The sequence below is a fragment of the Pan troglodytes genome, chromosome 2 (genome assembly GCF_028858775.2).
Source record: "Pan troglodytes isolate AG18354 chromosome 2, NHGRI_mPanTro3-v2.0_pri, whole genome shotgun sequence".
NCBI classification, from domain to species: Eukaryota; Metazoa; Chordata; class Mammalia; order Primates; family Hominidae; genus Pan; species Pan troglodytes.
In genome coordinates this window covers 43,150,232-43,169,922 of record NC_086015.1, presented here as the reverse complement: position 1 = coordinate 43,169,922, position 19,691 = coordinate 43,150,232, and the positions used below count along the sequence as shown (strand labels likewise).

The 19,691-nt window shown below is 51.9% G+C and overlaps 1 protein-coding gene and 1 long non-coding RNA gene across 10 annotated transcripts in view; one reads left to right on the top strand and one right to left on the bottom strand.

Annotated features, from left to right (window-relative positions):
* LOC134809436 (uncharacterized) overlaps nt 1–10,112 on the bottom strand; it is a 21,365-nt gene extending 11,253 nt beyond the window's left edge. Inside the window, exon 1 of the long non-coding RNA XR_010155164.1 lies at nt 8,736–10,112. This is a non-coding gene — a long non-coding RNA (uncharacterized LOC134809436). The remainder of the gene's footprint in view (nt 1–8,735) is intronic.
* On the top strand, nt 6,884–19,691 carry CSRNP1 (cysteine and serine rich nuclear protein 1). 9 transcript variants are annotated; one of them, XM_016940760.4, is made up of 5 exons: nt 6,884–7,031; nt 14,812–15,062; nt 16,284–16,543; nt 17,091–17,405; nt 17,498–19,691. In XM_016940760.4, exons 2-5 carry the CDS (start codon nt 14,852–14,854, stop codon nt 18,485–18,487), a joined length of 1,776 nt encoding a protein of 591 aa, XP_016796249.1. In that variant the 5' UTR covers nt 6,884–7,031; nt 14,812–14,851; the 3' UTR covers nt 18,488–19,691. The 9 variants fall into 9 exon arrangements, with proteins under 9 accessions (XP_016796249.1, XP_016796247.1, XP_526177.5 ...); XM_016940758.4 differs by having other exon boundaries at nt 6,966–7,110; XM_526177.7 differs by lacking the exon at nt 6,884–7,031 and adding an exon at nt 8,022–8,169.

The following is a 19,691-nucleotide window of genomic DNA, read 5'->3' as shown; positions in this document are numbered from 1 at the left end:
CTGGGATTACAGGCACCCGCCACCATGCCTGGCTAATTTTTTTTTTTTTTTTTGAGACGGAGTCTCACTCTTGTCCCCCAGGCTGGAGTGCAATGGCGCAATCTCGGCTCACTGCAAACTCCGCCTTCTGGGTTCAAGCGATTCTCCTGCCTCAGCCTCCCGAGTAGCTGGGATTACAGGCGCCTGCCACCATACCCAGCTAATTTTTGTATTTTTAGTAGAGACAGGGTTTCACCATGTTGGCCAGGCTGGTCTCGAACTCCTGACCTCAGGTGATCCACCTGCCTCAGCCTCCCAAAGTGCTGGGATTACAGGTATAAGCCACTGTGCCCGGCCTATTCTGTGCTTTTGAATAGAAAGACTCAATATTATAAAAATGTCAGTGTTGGCTGGGCACAATGGCTCATTCCTGTAATCCCAGAACTTAGGGAGGATCACTTGAGGCCAGGAATTTGAGATCAGCCTGAGCAACATAGTGAGACCTCAACTCCATATTTTAAAAATTTAAAAATAAAAAATGTCAGTGCTTTCTCAATCCATTTACTCACTGTGACTCTAATCAAAATACCCATTGGATTTGTTTGTTAGTCAGGTGAGGAACTTGTCAAAAATTATATGACAACCAAATGAGGAAATAAATAAGAGCCAGGAAAGCCCTGAAAAAGAAAAGCAACAAGATGAGGCTAGATGTATCAGATGATAAAAATATTATGAAATTATAATTTGTAAAGCAATTTGGTATCCAAAGGTGAAATAGACAACTCAGTAAACCAGAATAGAAAATCAGAAATAGATCCCAACACATATCAGAATTCAGTTTACGTTTAAGGTGACATTCTAAATTAGTAGAGAAAGGTGGTAGTAAAATTAGCTACCCATTTGGGGGAAAAATATAATGGGAACACTATTCCCTAAATCAAAATAAATTCCAGGTGGATAAAGGATATATATAAAAAATAAAACCATAAGACCATAGAGAAACAATAAGTAAATTTATTTATAATAGTATGATAAAGAATTCAGCAAATAAAATCCAGGATCCCTAAAGTAAACATTTATGAAATGTGGCTATATAAAAATTTAGGCTCACATGTGTAATCCTAACACTTTGAGAGGCTGAGGTGGGACGATTGCTTGAGCCAAGGAGCGCAAGACCAGCCTAGCTACATAGCAAGACCTGGTCTCTACAAGTAATAAAAAAAAAAAATGAGTTGGGGGTGGTGGTGTGCACCTGTGGTCCCAGCTACCTGGGAGGCTGAGGTGGGAGGACTGCTTGAACCCTAGAGGTTGAGGATGCAGTGAGCCGAGATCTTGCCACTGTATTCCAGCCACCCTGGGCGACAGAGCGAGACTCTGTCTCAAAAAAAAGAAAAAAAAAAGACTTCTGTACGGTAAAGCATTCTATAAAGCAAGGTGAAAGACAAACCAATAATAAGTGCTACTGTGTAACAGACAGACAAGCTCACCTCCCTCATCCTCAAAGACCTAAAGCAACTCAAGACAAAATGAGTAAGGAATATAAACCAGCAGTTTACTGAGAAATAGAAATGGCTTTTAAAAGCTTCAACTTCACTCGTAAAAAGAGAAATGCCGACTGAAACAGTAAGATTGTTTCTCCTATCAGATTGGCAGAGATTCACAGTTTGATAGCACCCAGTGCCAGGGAGGGTGTTGGGAAACAGTCACCCTCAGACACTATTGGTTGAGAGTGAAATTGGTGCAATTTTTGGGATGGTGATTTGGCAATGTCTTTCAAACTCCTTTGACCCAGAACTCAACCGCTTGGATTTTTAACCTACAGATCTATGCACAAAAGTCTTCCAATTTAGATAAATAAGAATGTTCAAGAAATGTGCTTTAAGACAGTCTCCTTTCCGCGTTTTTGCTTTCCAATGCAATGCTCAGTGGGCCTCAAAATTTGATGTGCATAAGAATCAATTGGAGGGCTTGTTAAAACCCAGGTTGCTGGGCCCCACTTGCAGAATTTCTGATTCAGTAGGTCTAGGAAAGACCCAAGAATCTGCATTTCTAACAGCTTCTCCAGTGATGCTGATGCTGATGGTCAGGGGTTAGAACTTGAGAACAATTGCCTTAGCCTGTTGAGAGGGCTGGGGTGGGTCTCCAACCAAGATGAAGGCCTAGAGAGGGGAATTCCTTTGAGGAGGGGGAAGAGTAAAAGGCAAGGTGGAGAGGAGCAGAATTCCCCTCAGGACTATGGAGAGGAGGAGGTAGTTGGGGTGGGGTTGTCCAGAGAGGAATATTTGAGCCCCCTAGGAAGCCAGGAACTTAGTCCCTATTCGCAGCCTCATAAAAGTCTTCCCTTCCCTCTGCACAACCAAGGATAGCTCAGAAATAGCAGGGCCCATCTTCTATGCTCAGTGGATCCATGGGCTTGGAGAAGGAGAATATTAGCCACAAGCAGACAGTATGGACTGAAAATCAGACAGCTAGGTCATCCTAGACAGGGGAAGGCATCCCCATTCTTCAGATAGACCTCAGAGGGGTGGGGTTGGGATGGCACACAGGAGAGTGTCTCTGCTGACTGAAGGGGAAGCTCCCCTTGAGACTTAGCTGCTCGGATTTGATTTGGGGGAGGGGGAATTCTTTTTAACAAATAATGTTGGGAAAACTAGATATTCATATGCAAAATAATGAAGTTGGACCCTTAGCTTATTATCATATAAAATTTAACTATAAATGGATTAAAGACCTAAACGTAAGAGCTAAAACTATGAAACTCTTAGATGAAAAATAACTTGAAGCTCCTTGCACTTGAGAGTCATGAATGGAATAAAATTCTTACCCATCTGTGGCAAAATAAGAAATATATTTGGTCTTTGTCCCTACTTTCTTGCTCAGAGTTCCTTTGGAATTTCCCTTGGAGTTTCCTGAGTGACAGGATTTATCCATCAGGAGCCCCTTACAATCACACCTGAGTCTATGCTATTATAATAAAGTGATTAAGGGTGGGGCCCTTAGCCTCAGAATGAGGTTGATCACCAGAAAGACCAAGGGATTAGAAGGCTAGAACTTTCAACTCTACCCATCAACCTCCAGGAGGGGGAAGGGGACTAGAGATTAAGCTCTACAAAAACTCCTGAACAATAAGACGGAATGAGCTTCTAGGCTGGTGAACACATCCACATACCAAGAGGGAAGCAGACCCCAGTGCTCCAGACACTTCTGAACCTTAATCTGTTTCTCGTCGTCTGGCTCTTCGTTTGCATTCTTTATAATAAACTGGTAACTAAAGCGTCTCCCTGAGTTCTGTGAGCCATTCCAGCAAATTATTGAACTTTAGGAGGGGGCTGTGGGAACTCCAGCTTTATAGCTGGTTGGTCAGAAGTACAATAAGCCTGGAACTTGTGACTGGTGTCTGAGAGGAATGGTCAGTCTTGTGAGACTGAGCCCTGAAGCTGTGGGGTCTGCACTAATGCTGGGAAGTTAGTGTTAAAGTTGAATTGTTGAACACCCAGCTGGTGTCTGGAGAATCAGATAATTGGCTGTAGGTGTTGGAAAACTCTCCAGACCATCACACTAATTTAGATGAAGAGAAACCAAACAGTTGAACCTGACCTGTGGACCCCAGATATACCTCACTGGTCTAGATGTAGATTATCGGTGAAAGGCTGAAAACACTGGCTCCATTTTCACAATAATGGCACTGTGATTGACACTAACTTCTCCTCTCTTTAAAAAAAAAAAAAAATCAGGGTAAAACTTAAAGTGAACAAATCTTCAGTAAGGAACTTGAATCTTTACACATGTATATACCTGTCCAATTGCTACACAGATCAAGATATAGAACATCTCTAGCATCCCAGAAGGCTCTTGTGCCCCTTCCCAGTCAATATCCCCAAGGCAACATTATCTATCACTGTGCTTTAATTCACCTGCTTTAAAATTTAATAAAATAAGTGGAATTATAGTTACTCCTCTTTCAAAGGTCACACCTCCCAGTACTGACACAATGGCAATTAAATTTCAATCTGAGTTTTGGCGGGGACATTCAAACCATAGTATCGTATGAAGCAATAGCTCGTTATTTTTCGTTGTTGTGTAATATCCCATTATATGATAACAATTAATTTTCACTTACCTATTAGTAGAATTTGTGTTGTTTTCAGTTATGGGCTGAAAACATACATAAAACTGCTATAACATTATTTTAAATGTCTCTTGGTGTGTATAAGCGCCTTGTTTCTCCTGGGTATATACTGAATAGTGGAATTATTTCCAATAGTTTCCAATTATACCCTCATTAACTCAAGTGCCCAAACCTGCCCAGTTCCCTGATTGTGTCAATTCACCCTCCCATCAACAATGTACGATGGGCCAGGTATGGTGGCTCATGCCTGAAATCCCACCATTTTGGGAGGGCAAGGTGGGCAGATCACTTGAAGTTAGGAATTCAAAACCAGCCTGGCCAACACGGTGAAACCCCATCTCTACTAAAAATACAAAAATTAGCTAGGCATGGTGGCATGTGCCTGTAGTCCCAGCTACTTGGGAGGCTGAGGCAGGAGAATTGCTCGAACCTGGGAGACGGAGGTTGCAGTGACTTGAGATCATGCCACTACACTCCAGCCTGAACAATTTACAACGGATCTGGTCAATTCTCAATTTTGTCATATTTAATATTATTAGTTTCCTTTGAGATTAGCTTTACTAATGGGAATAAAGCATTAATTTTTAATTTAAAAAATTTTTATTTAAAACTTGTGATAATTTTTATTTACCTAAAATTGGTGGTTCATGGATGCTGAATGTTGGAGAAACTTAGGACTCTTCCAAGTATTCAGAAATTCCTTGAGGATATGTGGGTGTGTTTCTGCCTATATATGTGCCATAGTCACAGATGGATGCTGCTCCAGACCCCACCCTTAATGCTTTGGAACAGACCTTTCTTTTCCCCATGAATAAGAAGAGTTTACTTGGGATCCCAGAGGGAGATGTTTCCCATCATCAGTAACATCTGGGGAACATCTGGTGAGTCCATCCCAGGACGGGGAGATGCTTTTCTGGAGAACACACGTCACTTGATTCTTCTTATTCTCCTGTATTTTCCCTTGTTCTCTCTTTCTCTTCCATTGGGCTCCCCACTCTAAGCACCACTCCAGCCCTCACCAGCAAACTCCCTACCCTGATTTCTGACTCGTCTGGTTTCCCCAATATACAACTCAACAGGATGCAAACGTAGGCAGCATGAGAGACCCTCATTAATTCTAGTGCCCAACCCTGCCCAGTTCCCTGATAAGCAGGCAGCATCTTCTAGAAACTGAGTCAACGAATGTTGAAGCTGGTGAGGGTTCTCTTGTCCAATGCCTCCATTTTACAGATTGAAAAGCTAAAGGCCAGAGAGCGAGGGAAAGAGACAGTCAGGGACAGAAACAAAACTAGATCACTTCTGGGTATCATAGAAGCCTCTCTTCTGCTGGAAACTTGGCCTGGAGATTAGAGGCAGGCAGGAAGGCAGGCAGTGGAAAGGATTCCTTGGGAACAGCAATGTCTGCAGCCCGCAGCCACAGTGAGAGCACAGCTGAGGTCTGAGGTGGGTGGTGGAGGGTGGGTGGCCTGCGGGGTTACCCCTTAAAGCCCTGAGAGTGGAGTCACCTCTAGCAACAGACACCCAGCTTTGTAGCCTTTAAGTTCCTTCCTGTGCATTCTCAGCTACACTATAGCTTCAGTGTGCTAGCTGTGTGTTAAAAATCCATCCACTGCCACCTCCAGCCCTGCCCTCTCCTTGAGCCCTAGCAACTTTACCCATTTACTAGTCATGTTTAGTTTATTCAACAAGTTCTTATCAAGCACTGGAGATAGAGCAGTGATCAAGTCCAACATTGCTCCTGCCCTCCCACTGCTCACAGACAAAGCACAAGGAAATGCACAAGGAAACCACACAACTAAGTGGGTGCAAGGCAGGTGCAAGGTGGGATCAGCATCCTTGAAAGTTTAAAACAGGACATACTCTGAGAACTGACAACTGGCCAACAGAGCTGGAGAGCAGTCATCAGGGGTATGAGGTGGAAGTGTACAGGTGAGGCTGCGACAGAATCATACCTCATGTATAAAATAAAACCAAATGTAGAAGGACTAACGTTAAAAGCACATGAACTGGCCAGGCGCGGTGGCTCACACCTGTAATTCCAGCACTTTGGGAGGCCAAGGCGGGTGGATCATCTGAGGTCAAGAGTTCGAGACCAGCCTGGCCAACGTGGAGAAACCCCATACCTACTAAAAATACAAAAAAAACTAGCCAGACGTGGTGGCGCATGCCTGTAATCCCAGCTACTCGGGAGGCTGAGGCAGGAGAATCGCTTGAACCCAGGAGGCGGAGGTTGCAGTGAACCGAGATTGAGCCACTGCACTCCTGCCTGGGCAACAGAGTGAGACTCCATCTCGGAAAAAAAAAAAAAAAAGCACATAAACCAACAAAATGACACGTACACACATTAATAGCATTGAAGGCGGGGGGGGAAGGGAGTGGTAAATGAGGGTATGAAGAGAGAGGTGAGACTGCAAAAGTGAGAAAGGGCCAGATTATTCCAGCTTTGTAGGCCCCAAGGAGTTGAGACTTCATCAGGAGGGTACTGGGAAGCCACTGGAAGCTTGGCTCCAGCTGCCCAGACACCTCCGCCTGCAGGCCCCCAGGTACACACTCAATGCATGCGGAAGGACAGGGCCTTTATCTTCCCCCAACCTGCTTTCCTCCTATTGTTCTTGCAGGAAAGGTAAAGTGGAGCAGACCCCTGCCATTCTACATGCACATCTGTGGCTGAAGAGGGGCTCTCACCATCAACTCCACCGCAGATGCCATCCAAGCAGGCCAGGAGGTCACCCCCACCCCCAACCTGGAGGAAGGTAGAATGGAATCCTGAGGGCTGGGCTAGTGGCTGACAGCATTCATCTAGGACAGTCAGAAGAACCCAGAATGCAGCGGGAGCAGGACTGGGAGGGGGAGGGTCAGGCTCCCACGAAGGCTCCCTGGAGGAGGCAGTGCAAGCTGAGCCCTTAAAGGCATTGGGATTCTGGTAAGCAGAGAGAGGGCAGGAGAGCATTCCAGTCGAGAAGACCGGCTGCAGTAAAAGCGTGAGGGTGGAAACGCTCGAGGTGATGAGTAGACTCGTACCTGCGGTTGGGAAGTGGGGCTGAGGGTGGGCTCCCAGGCCAGGACTTGGTTGCCGGGGCATGTCGTACCGGGAGGGTTGGCCCCGAGTCAGGATAGGCCTTGGCGGGAGCAGAGAAGGCAGTGGGCCATTTTAAGTGGCCAAGATCTGGCCCGGAAGAAACCAGCCTTTTTATTTTTTTAAGGGAAGGTTGAGGTGGGAGTGGGGAAGCTAGTTCTAAGAACCCCTAGTTTGGAACTTCTGCAGGGAAGGGTCTCTTGGCCCGTGGGCAGGAATGAAGTTCAGGCCCACTGATTACATCCATCCTTCCCGCTCCCTGCCTCCCCGCTCCCCACACACCCCAGATTCCTCTCCAGCCACAGTTTACTTTTCCGGCGGATCTGGGGGTGGGTGGTAGGTTGGGGGCGGAGGGGGGAACTTTTAGATTGGAATAAAATAAACTCCCTCTAGAGGGGTGGGGGTGGAGAGCGTACAGGAGACGTCGGCTCTGCCACTGTCTAGCCCGTGGCCTTGCGGAGTTACGAGGTGCTCCCGGCCTCGGTCTACCCATCTGTAAACTGGGGCGGTGGGGCGAGGTGGGGATCTCTTCGCTCGGCTCTGCCGGCTTGAGTCGTCCGCGCCTTTAGGGACCGTGCTGGAAGCGGGGCGGGGAGGGCGCTGGCGGGAGAGGGCTGGGGGCGGAGAGCGGCGGAGGCGCAGTCGCCGGGTCAGAGTCCGCAGGGAGGCCCCCAGGCCGCTGCGCCAGGCTCCAGGCGGGGGAGGAGGCGGCGCCTCCGGGGCGGGGCTGCCGGGCGGCCTGGCTGGAGGCCCGGCGTGCGTCAGCGCAGTGAGCCCCGGAGTTTTCCACTGACGAGGAGGGCGGAGCGGCGGGCGGGGCTGGGCGCAGCCAGTCTCCCGCCGCCGCCGCCGCTGCCGGACGCGCAGAGCGAGGGGCGGCTGGACCGACGGCTGCCGGGCCGAGCGCACAGAGTCGCGGCGCAGGGGGCGTCCCCGGCCGGGACGCGGGTCGCGTCGTTGTCCTCCGCGAGCGTCCGGATTGCAGGTGAGCGCCGAGGGGCCTCGGGCCCGGCAGGACGGGACTTTGCGGAGGGGGCATTCAGCGCGAGTGGCACTGCCGCTCCTGCCTCCTGCCGTTCACTCCCCGGCACCCTGAGCGGGCGCGGGGGCTGGAGCTGCCCGGCTCTGACGGCGTGCCGCGGCCGGAGTCGGGGGCCGGGGGCCCGGCCGGCGGGAGTCGCAGGTTTTCTGCTCCCCTCCCCCGCCCGCCGCGGTAACCCCGAGAGAAGTCACGGCTCCCCGAGCTCGGCGCGAGTGGGGACAGAGCCGGGCTTGCGCGCGAGCGGCGAGGCGACGGGGGCGTGCGTCCGCGGGTGAGTTTCCTTTTGACCCAGTTGCCTGAGAACTTTTCAGAAGTTCCTCGCGTGGCCGGAGCAGGTGACATTTTTCGCCTTCCTCCTCGGGCTCCCCCCTCGGGGAGGCTGCGGGAGCTGCGGCGTGTGCCGGGCGCCCCCGGCCGGCGGGGGTCAGGGAGGGAGTGGAGGGATGAGCGTAGAGGGAGGCGCGGTGAGTCACGGACCCCGGGAGGGAGGGATTGTGTCGTAGGCTCACCTGTTTGTCAGTCGCCGTCACTCTCAGAGGCCACTGCTGTGAGTCACGGTCTCAGCTACACCGGCCACCCGCAGGCACACGTAGACTCTCTCCCACGCACTTCTCCTCCTTCCGCAGCACGTACTTCCTCCCCTTCCTCAGTTTCTCCTCCCCGGGGCCCATTCACAGGCACGCACTGTGGAGATGCCCACACCACAGCCATAGTCACACACTTAGTCACTCCCGCTCCCGGCACAATCACACACAGCCGTAGCCCACACTCCTGACACCAGAGGGTTCCTCCCCGTCTCCTGCTGCCCACCCAGCACCTCCACCCAGAAGTCTCAAGCCTTTTGGAGAGTAGCTCATCACCTCCCCCGACCCAAATCCTTGACAGCCCTGCCCTCTTCCTTCTCCACATCTTGGTATCTGCCTTTCTCCTATGCCCTTGACCTGTCATCTCTCCTGGCCCTGGCAGCACCTCCAACCGGTCACACCCCCTCCACTCCCGGTGCTGAGCCACGTTTTTAAAATGCAAATCTGGCATTGTCACTCCCTACTTAAGCCTTCTGTGGCTTGCCGTGCCCTCGAGGTAAAGCCTGCCCTGGAGCCCAGGCTCAGCCTCGCGGGCTGCCCCTCCTCCGATCACACTGTGCTGGTCCCTCCTGTTCCTTACCCATGCGGAGCCCCTATCTGGAACTCTGCCTACATTCCTTGCTCGGAGAGACCTACCTTCACCCCAGCCGTACCCTGCCCCACCCTTCAGACCCTCCATCCCGGCACCCCACTCTATTTGTCCTCCCTGCTCAATTCAGAGCTTCAAGAGGGCAGCAGTTGTATAAGTCTTGCTCCCTGCATGCGCGAGTGCCTGCCACAGTGTTTGGCACATATGTGAGCTTAGTGCGTATTTGTTGAATGAATGAATGAGAGAGGGAAGAAGGCCCCACTTAGGTGGAGGAAGCAGTCATTGTCAGGTGCAGTTTCCCTTCTGCAGGAACAAGTGCCTCATGTAGCCAGCAAACATTTGGCACCTATCCAGTGCCAGGTCCTGGAGGCCAAAGCCGAGGAGCCGTCCCCTCCCCCAGCTCTCCTTCAGAGGGATGGTTGGGGAGGAGGTGCCAAGGCTTTCGGTCTGCCCTCTCAGGGCCACCCAGGCTGGTTTTTCAGTGGGGGCTAGAGGTGCTGGGAGGTGCCCACCCCTTCTCCCAGGAAGTTCCTGAGGGACAGGGGTCATGTGACCCCAAGTGTTTTGGGGGGACTGGCCAAGGCCTGGGGCTCTGAGGTTAAAGGACACATTCTTCAGATTCCTGAAGGGGGATGGAGGCAGCTAAAGGTGCCCCCTCCCTAAGACTGGCTTGGGTTGAGGCCTGGGGCACTGGTAGGACTGCTGAGGTGGACAGAGGAGTTGCTGTGACGTTTTCAAGCCCCGCCCCCACTTCTCAAAAACAGCCTTTGGTTGCTTGGTGCCCAGGGGTGAGGTGGCCTTTCCTGGATTTGCACAGTGTGACCTGAGCGTGTGGATAACTGTGGCCAGTTGAGTGGGGGGTTGTCAGTGCCTGTGTGTGGTGGCAGGAGGGCTGCCTGATTGTCAGGGCTCAGATCCCAGAAGAAGCCTGGCTCTCAGATTCAGGGCCTGTCTCTGGGGTTCCTCGGCGGTGTGGTATTTCTGTCTGAGCCAGCTCCTGGGAACTGCTTTTCCTTCCTCCAGGACCCTAGGGAGGGGGCTGTGCTCACCCTGGGAACACTGCCATGGTCAGGATCTTGATTCCTGGGTAGCTGCTGAGGGCCCCTCCCCCCACCTCTGACTCACTGTCTGACACTTTTCTTAGATTCTCACTATGTTTCATTCCCTCTTGGCCTCTCCTTGTCTCTGGCTCAGTCTTTTTGTTTCATCTCCTGCCTCTGCCTCTTAGCCTCTGGATTCCGAGGTGGAACAGAGGAACATGAGAACCAGGGGCACTTCTCCCGCCTCTCCAGAGGAGTATCAGGGAGGAGGTAATTTCTCATTTCATTCCCGCTCTGCAGATTTGGAGGGGATTGTTCATCACTAGAACCTGCAGCATGACCGTAGCTTCCCTGTGTCTCTGTTTCCCTGTCTGTAGGCTTGGAGGTCATAACCTCCTCACCTTAAGTTCTCTTTCTGTGGCGATCCCTTAGGCAGAGCCGCAGTGCGTGGCTGAGCCTGCTTTCCTGACATCTCTCTCCATCTGTTTCCTCTTGGGGGACCAGGGAGCCTCCTGGGATTGCCTACATTGGCACCTGCCTGCAGCCTGAGCTTCCCTCTCCTGCCACCAGAGCCACCCTTTTTGAGCACCGTTCTTGCTTGTACCCTCTGGCACAGCTGGGGGATAGACATGTGACTCTCCTCCTGCCCCTCTTAAATTAACTGTGACAGGAGCAGGAGAAGGTCACACTGACCAGTCGCCCTCAGCAGCCTCATGTGCGTAAGATTGCCTGTGCAGTTGGGTCTATACCCGATATGCAGGGCTGGTCTGCTTACCTCTGGTATTATCAGGTGCCTTCTCTATGCCAGACTCTGTCCTAGACATGGGCACAGGGGCAGCCAGAGAGAAATGCCCTCAGTGTGAGGCAGATGAGCAATGAGGCCCTTGCAGTCTGATCAGATAAAGTCTGTGATAGGGAAATACCAGGGTTTTTGGGAGCTGTTTTACTTTGGGCTGCTATAATGGAAAGTCCATAGACTGGGTTGCTTAAACAAAAGATTTATTTTTCACACCTTGGGAGGTTGTGAAGTCCAAGATCAAGGCTCTAGTCAGCCTGATGAAGTCTGCCTTCTTGGCTTGCAGATGGACACCTTCTTGCTGGGTCTGAGCTCACATGTTGGAGAGGGAGACCATCTCTTTTGTGTCACTTCTTATAAAGGTGCTAATAAGGTGTCATTCATCTCCTGATTACCCCAAGGCCCACCTCCAAATACCATCACACTGGGGATTCAGTCTCAACATAAGAATTTTGGTAGGATACAAATATTCAGTCCATAGCAGGAGCACAGAAAGGCAGGAGGAAGGAGTGGGGGATTCAGGAGGCCCCTTGAAAGATGACTTTCTGAAAGGGAATAAGGCTGGGTTGTTCCAGCTATGCAGAGGCCAGGAGGTGAGCAGGGACATGGCCATTACGGGAACTGCCAGTTCAGCTGGAGTAAAGAGAGCAAGGTGGGGAGAGGGAAGCAGTGGCCAGGTCAGCTTCAGCTTCTTGAATTCTGGACTTGATCCTAATGCCCCAAGGGGAGCTATAGAGTGGTTCTAGGCGTGGGAGTGGCAGGTAAATGTGTGGTTTAAGAAGGTCATTCTGGCTGCAGGATCAAGAATGGCTGGGGAAAGAGGGCAGGAGCAGAGGGACATGGGGTGGCCGCTGTGGGGACAGAGACATGTTAAGGTTAGTGAACTTTTTAAATTGATAGTAACCTAAATAAAACGCGTAAGTATATAAATCTTAAGTGTCCATAAGACGAATTTTTACAATTTTAGACATTCATTTAACCACCATGCAGATCAACATAGAACTCTTACAGGTCCCCCAGCCCTTCCTACCTCCCACCCCAGAAAATTTCCCTCATGACTCTCTCCAGGGTGTCCTTCTCCCTCCCCTGGGGAACCACTGCTCTGACTTATATCATCACAGAGTAGTTCTGCCTCTTTTTTTTGAACATTTGCATGTATTTCGTGTCTGCCTTCTTTCACTCAGCATGATGTCTGTGAGATGCATCTGTGTCGTGTGCATCCAGGAGCTGGAGCTCATTTTTTTTTTTTTTTAAACAGTGTGGAATAACACATTCACTGAGCACTTATCACTAATCTAAGAACATGTGACATGTGTTGATTCTTCTAAATCCCCCAACCCTATGAGGTCTTAAGACAAAGAATTGGAGGCACAGAGAGGTTAAGGAACTTGCCCAGGATTACCCAGCCAAGTAACAGTGGAGCCAGAGTTCAAAAGCAGGCAGTCTGGTTCTGGAGCCGAAGCTCTTAACACGGCCACGTGGCCTCCATGATACCTCCTGGGTCTGTTCCTGGCTCTGTGTGGATTAAATGGATTTACATGAACTCCCAGGCATGGCGTGCCTGGATATAGATGGAGGAAGAGAGAGGAAGGAGTTGAGGATGACTGCGGGTTTCTGGCTTGAGTGACTGGGTGGGTGGTGGGGCTGTTACTAAGATAGGGAACACAGGAAGAGGAACAGATGGCATGGGGGGTGGGGAACAGACACAAGGGGTTCGATTTGGGGCCTGCAGAATTTTATGTTTCTAGGGGATGGTTGGGCGGAGATAACAAGTGGGCAGTGGGTCCTGGGGGATCTCAGGCTGGATGTGTGGTGAAGGAGGCATTCAGGGCCCTGTAGATGGCATCTGGAACTGGGAAAAGGATGGGGTCTCTTGGCAGGATGCGATGGGGACAGGATGTGCGGGTGTTGTTTGTCCATATGTGTGTTTCCGTGTGGTCTGAGCATGTGTGTACATGTGAGTATGCCTGCCTCTGGGTCATGAATCCCCCACCTCCTGGGAGAACCTGCTGGTCAGCTGGGAGCTGGGTTGTTTTTGTTTGTGGTTTGACCCTGGGAGGGGGGTGCCAAGCCTGAGAAACTACCCACGGAGAAGCCCCCGGAAACATCTGTGAGTCTTCTTCCCCCAGGCCCAGGGTGGGGGATTGGCCGGGGAGGGAGATTTTCTTGCTTCTCTCACGCTTGCCTAGGGGAGGCTGTCCCTGGGGTAAACATTATCCAGTTAGTAAGGTTGACAGCAAACTCTACAGGATTCGGGGACTTCGTAGGCGGCTGGGAAGAGGGCAAAGGAGTGTTTGGAAAGGACACCTGAGTAGAGGAGACCAAGACAGCCTTCTGGTTGGTTTTTCCTGTTCTCTCTCATTTCCTGTGATGGCAGTGGGGGAAGGGTTCCCCAGCACTGGGGCCTCGGCCTCAGCTTCAACTTCCTTTCCCTTTCCCCCTGGTGACCTCCCCAAAGGCCCAGCTGGAGCAACAGACACAAGGTAGCTGTACTCAGCCTTTGGGATTGAGTCCTCTGGGGCTTGCCAAACCTTGGGAAGGACCCTTATTTGCTGAAGCATTCCAGGGAATGAGCCCCAAGTCTCTTCTGCTTGGATAAGGCCAGCCAGCTGTGGGAGTCTCTGGTTATACTTCTGCTGAGGGCTGAGACTCTCACTTGGGAGACAGTGTTGTGTTGTGGGGTGCTCCATGTCACGAAGCCATAGACAGGAGAGACTTTGGACATTAGGATCAAATGAGATGTTAAAGAGACAGCCTTAGTGGCTGTGGTCACACAGGCCTGGAGGCAGGAGACTTCTTGTCAGTGGAGCGGGGGTTTCTAAGGGAAAGTCTGAGAAGCTCCCACACCGGGAGGGGAAGGGCTCAGAAACTACTCCGTCTAGGAATGGAGGCCAACGTCAAAGCCAGCCTGTTCCCCAGAGTGCCTGGCTAGCCTGGAGCAAGGGCCCGCAGCCCTGCCTGTGTGCAGAGTGGCGTGCCTGTGTGGGTGTGCTGGAGGAGGAGGAGGAAGCAGAGCCACCATACCAGGGCCGTGCGGGCTGTGCGGGCTGTAGGGCGTACACACACACACATACACACACACACACAGGCACACAGATGCAAGCTGTGTGAATCACCCAGCCTGTGAGTCAGCCCCAGGATTCCTGTCGGGGAATGAGTGAGACCAGGCTGAGGTCTGTCAGTCCATCTGTTGGTCTGTCTGCCTCCTTCCCCTGCTGGTGTGGATGCATGTGTGTGTGTGTGTGTGTGTGTTTTGTGTATGTATGTAAGTGTGTGTTGTAGGAGGTAGTGGGGAAGGTGCCTGGTGCCTGGGAAGGCTTTGGGCAGAGGTGGGAGTTTGAAGCATCAGGCCGTGGATTTGCACATTAGTTTGGAGGGAGGGAGGTGCTGTGTCTTGTGCAGAGATCCTCCTGGAGACTGTGCCCTCCCCCACACAGAGCTCCACAGGCAGGGCTGGAGGGCAGAGGCCAGGGTCTGGGATGCCTTGGAGGGTAAGTGGGAGGGATGATGATCCTGGCTGGAAGTCCACCTGCTGCTGCCTGCCTGCCACTTAGAGCCTTCTCATTCCTATTCCAGGCTGTCTGTCCCCAGACCCCAGAGCACGTCCGGCACCACCATGACTGGGCTGTTGAAGAGGAAATTTGACCAGCTGGATGAGGACAACTCCTCGGTCTCCTCCTCCTCCTCTTCCTCTTCCTCCGGGTGCCAGTCTCGCTCCTGCTCCCCAAGCTCTTCTGTCTCCCGTGCCTGGGACTCAGAGGAGGAAGGCCCCTGGGATCAGATGCCCCTGCCTGACCGTGACTTCTGTGGCCCCAGAAGTTTCACCCGTGAGTACTCCCTCCCCTGGGAACTCCATCACCTGCCTGCCTTCCTGAAAGATGAAATTTAGAAGTCCCTGACCAAATGCCTTTGGCCTCTGGTGGTTAGGTCCCCATGGCGGTAGCTCTCATGAGCTATAATATAGTGGTCACTCAGTGTCCACTGTCCAGGGGCACCTGAGCCCAGCTAATTCACCTTTGACCTTGGGAGTGATGACATCCAGGATGCAGCTCTGCAGAGTGCCCTCAGGGCCTTCCCGGTCTGGCCCCTCCCTTCTGTTCCAGTTTCGTTTCTCCAGTGAGCACCCTACCGTCCTACAAATGGAACTGCTGGAGTTCCCCGCCCGCCCCATGCTTCTCTGCCACGGGGCCTGTCAAGCCGGTCCCTCTCCTGTCAAAATGCTGTCCATTTTGCCTGAACATAGTGAAAAGGGGTTTTTCCTGGTTATTTTCAAGCTTGTATAGTTGTGATTCCAGACTGATGAACATGGCCCTAGAGCAGTGTTTCTGGACCTTATTTTTCATTATTGTTCCCCAGGAAGCCTATTTAGACATTTTCTCCTTAATTACCCCCCACCATGAAATTTTAATACAATAGATGTGCTGTTTACCTTTTTATGGACTGTAGGTATATATCTGTGCATTACACATAAAAAGAATATAATTTTTAGCACATGGAATCTAACAGTATAAACAGAAAACCTTTTAGAAGGGAATTCCCTCTGGTAGCTGGGTACAAAATTAATATAGTAAGTTGAAATATATGGAAATTCCAATATTTGACCATTACATGGTAATTTGCTATGGTTCAACCTAATGAAAATACCAGTACATAGCTTACTAATCAATAAACATTAACTTGTAAAGGGAAAGCCTTTTTAAGCCTGTTGCAAAACACAGAAATCCTACAAATCAATAAAAAACAATAGAAAACTGTACAAAGGACCTGTACATGGCTAATAAACATAGGAAAGATGTTTAATCTTACGAATACTGTCATTTGGACTGGTAAATAACAATAAGCCAGTTCTGACATGGGTGTGGTATTCAGTTTCAGCCGCTCCAGTCCCAACCACACAGGCTCCTAAATTCACATTTCTTTTTTCAAAATGGGTAGAGAGGGAGGAGGGAAAAGGTGGGAGGCGGGAGGGCAGTCTGGCATGATCTTTTTGGAGGTAAGTTGTGCCTCACTGAAAACTAATCCCCAGCCCATCTTTGCCTGCTTTCTAGCCCTGTCTATCCTGAAGCGGGCTCGCCGGGAGCGCCCAGGCCGTGTAGCCTTTGATGGGATCACCGTCTTCTACTTCCCCCGCTGCCAGGGCTTCACCAGTGTGCCCAGCCGTGGTGGCTGTACTCTGGGTATGGCCCTTCGCCACAGTGCCTGCCGTCGCTTCTCTTTGGCTGAGTTTGCGCAGGAGCAAGCCCGTGCACGGCACGAGAAGCTCCGCCAGCGCTTGAAAGAGGAGAAGTTGGAGATGCTGCAGTGGAAGGTAGAGAGAGCCCTCTCCGTGGCCCACCTCCTGAGGCAGCTCCTGGAGTCCTAACCTTGAGGGGTGGGCATACCAGGGGTGGGTGCTGACTTGCTCATTATGTTTATGGGGAAACAGGCCTGTGGGCCTAGTGATTGGCTTGATTGGAGTCTGTTGCCTGGGTTGTCTGCAACAGGAGGCGCAGAGGAGGGCTCGTGTCTATTTGCTGCAGGGGCTGGGGGCATGATACCTGAATCTGAACTTTTTGGAGAGGGGGATGTGAAGTTGATATGAACTGGAGGGGGTGCGTATCTGTCTGGTTAGGAAAGGCAGTCTGTCCATGATCTAGGGAATGCCATGAGTAGGATATCTCTTTTTTTTTTTTTTTCAAATGCCCTGAGGGCAGTTTTCTTGGCTGTCCTGTTCACTGTCTGACACACAGTGCCCATCGCAGATTAAGCACGAGTAGTGGGGGGGTAAGCACTTGGGGAGGGTTTGTCTAGTGACAGTAGGGCTAAGCCCATGTCCATGTCTGTGCTTCTCACATCCCTCTTTCCTGTGGATGCAGCTTTCGGCAGCTGGGGTACCCAAGGCAGAGGCAGGGCTGCCACCTGTGGTGGATGCCATTGATGACGCCTCTGTGGAGGAGGACTTGGCAGTCGCTGTGGCAGGTGGCCGGTTGGAAGAAGTGAGCTTCCTACAGCCCTACCCAGCCCGGCGACGTCGAGCTCTGCTGAGGGCTTCAGGTGTGCGAAGGATCGATCGGGAGGAGAAGCGGGAGCTGCAGGCACTGCGCCAATCCCGGGAGGATTGTGGCTGTCACTGCGATAGGATCTGCGACCCTGAGACCTGCAGCTGCAGCCTGGCAGGCATCAAGTGCCAGGTGTGATGGCTGGACTGGGATGGGGATCCTGAGCGTGGGGACTTCTTTGCACTCCACAGAACCCTCACTTGTACCTCTACTTTTCTCTGCAGATGGACCACACAGCATTCCCCTGTGGCTGCTGCAGGGAGGGCTGTGAGAACCCCATGGGCCGTGTGGAATTTAATCAGGCAAGAGTTCAGACCCATTTCATCCACACACTCACCCGCCTGCAGTTGGAACAGGAGGCTGAGAGCTTTAGGGAGCTGGAGGCCCCTGCCCAGGGCAGCCCACCCAGCCCTGGTGAGGAGGCCCTGGTCCCTACTTTCCCACTGGCCACGCCCCCCATGAACAATGAGCTGGGAGACAACAGCTGCAGCAGCGACATGACTGATTCTTCCACAGCATCTTCATCAGCATCGGGCACTAGTGAGGCTCCTGACTGCCCCACCCACCCAGGCCTGCCTGGCCCTGGCTTCCAGCCTGGCGTTGATGATGACAGCCTGGCACGCATCTTGAGTTTCAGTGACTCTGACTTCGGTGGGGAGGAGGAGGAAGAGGAGGAAGGGAGTGTGGGGAACCTGGACAACCTCAGCTGCTTCCATCCAGCTGACATCTTTGGTACTAGTGACCCTGGTGGCCTGGCCAGCTGGACCCACAGCTATTCTGGCTGTAGCTTCACATCAGGCATCCTGGATGAGAATGCCAACCTGGATGCCAGCTGCTTCCTAAATGGTGGCCTTGAAGGGTCAAGGGAAGGCAGCCTTCCTGGCACCTCAGTGCCACCCAGCATGGATGCTGGCCGGAGTAGCTCAGTGGATCTCAGCTTGTCTTCTTGTGACTCCTTTGAGTTACTCCAGGCTCTGCCAGATTATAGTCTGGGGCCTCACTACACATCACAGAAGGTGTCTGACAGCCTGGACAACATTGAGGCACCTCACTTCCCCCTGCCTGGCCTGTCTCCACCTGGGGATGCCAGCAGTTGCTTCCTGGAGTCCCTCATGGGCTTCTCCGAGCCAGCCGCCGAAGCCCTAGATCCCTTTATTGACAGCCAGTTTGAGGACACTGTCCCGGCATCTCTAATGGAGCCTGTGCCGGTGTGAGGACCAGGATGCCTTTTCCCAGCCCCAAGAGACCTGTTGCTGCTTTCTTGTAATTATGGGGCTCCCCAGAGTCTGCGTAACAGTCTCCCACTGGCTGGCTCACCCACAGGTGCCATGTGCACACTCCTGGTTTTCAAACAATTCTCTGGATTTATTTATTTGTTGTTTTAACTTTTCTGTGCTGAAGAGAGGACTGGGGGGAGGGGGCTTCCCCTTTCAGCTGCCCGGCCCCCCACACCCACAGCTTGCTCTTCTATCTCCACAACGTGAGCCTGGAAGAGGAGAAAATGTGGCTCCTCTGGAGCTTGGCAGACCACTTTCCGGTCTTTGCGTGATGTTCCTTAGCCCAAAGACGGTGAGACAGGGCTGAAATCAGGTGGCTTCTGCCACCCTGAGCCCTAGACCCATGGGTGGCTAAATCCACTGGACTGTGAAGACTATAATTTATTTCCATAATTTATTTGGAGATTGAGGAGGCTTTGGTTGCACCTCTTTGGCTGGTGGGTAATGCCAGGGGTGGGGTGGGCACAGGCCCTCAAGAGCCCCTTTTGCCTTGTAGTCCTACACCTTGCCCTGCCTGGGCTTTGGTGCAGACTAGGTGTGGATTTGAGCTCTGTGATCTGTGTCTGCTGCCTGGCTCCTAGATGGCTCTGCGGGCAGGTGCTGGCCAAGGACATCATCTAGGCAGGGGGAGAGCCTGGGCTGAACAGCTGTGACCAAAACTCCCTTCTGCCCCACCCTGCCCCCTCCACTTCCTGCCCTCTGTTCCATCTTCCCCCTTCCCAAAGGCCACAGCCTTTATTCCAGGCCCAGGGATGTAGGAGGGGGAAGGAGGAAACAGGAAGCCCAGAGAGGGCAAAGGGCCTACCTCGGGGCGCGAACCATGCCCCAGACTATTATCTCAGGGCTTTCTGGGCACTGCACTTCAGCCTGGCCCACCTGCCCATGCCCTGAGGCCAGTTGGCGAGGGGTGGCTCCTGAGGGTTTTTATACCCTTTGTTTGCTAATGTTTAATTTTGCATCATAATTTCTACATTGTCCCTGAGTGTCAGAACTATAATTTATTCCATTTCTCTCTGTGTCTGTGCCAAGAAACGCAGGCTCTGGGCCTGCCCCCTTGCCCAGGAGGCCTTGCCAGCCTGTGTGCTTGTGGGAACACCTTGTACCTGAGCTTACAGGTACCAATAAAGGGGCTTTATTTTTA

Bases quoted from the DNA above. Each gene is read 5' to 3' on its own strand.
- CSRNP1 (XM_063805589.1), top strand. From the start codon at position 13,606: ATGGCAGTGGGGGAAGGGTTCCCCAGCACTGGGGCCTCGGCCTCAGCT. The intron at 16,544-17,090 runs GTAGAGAGAGCC...CTGTGGATGCAG, and splicing joins TGGAGATGCTGCAGTGGAAG to CTTTCGGCAGCTGGGGTACC. The intron at 17,406-17,497 runs GTGTGATGGCTG...TTTTCTCTGCAG, and splicing joins TGGCAGGCATCAAGTGCCAG to ATGGACCACACAGCATTCCC.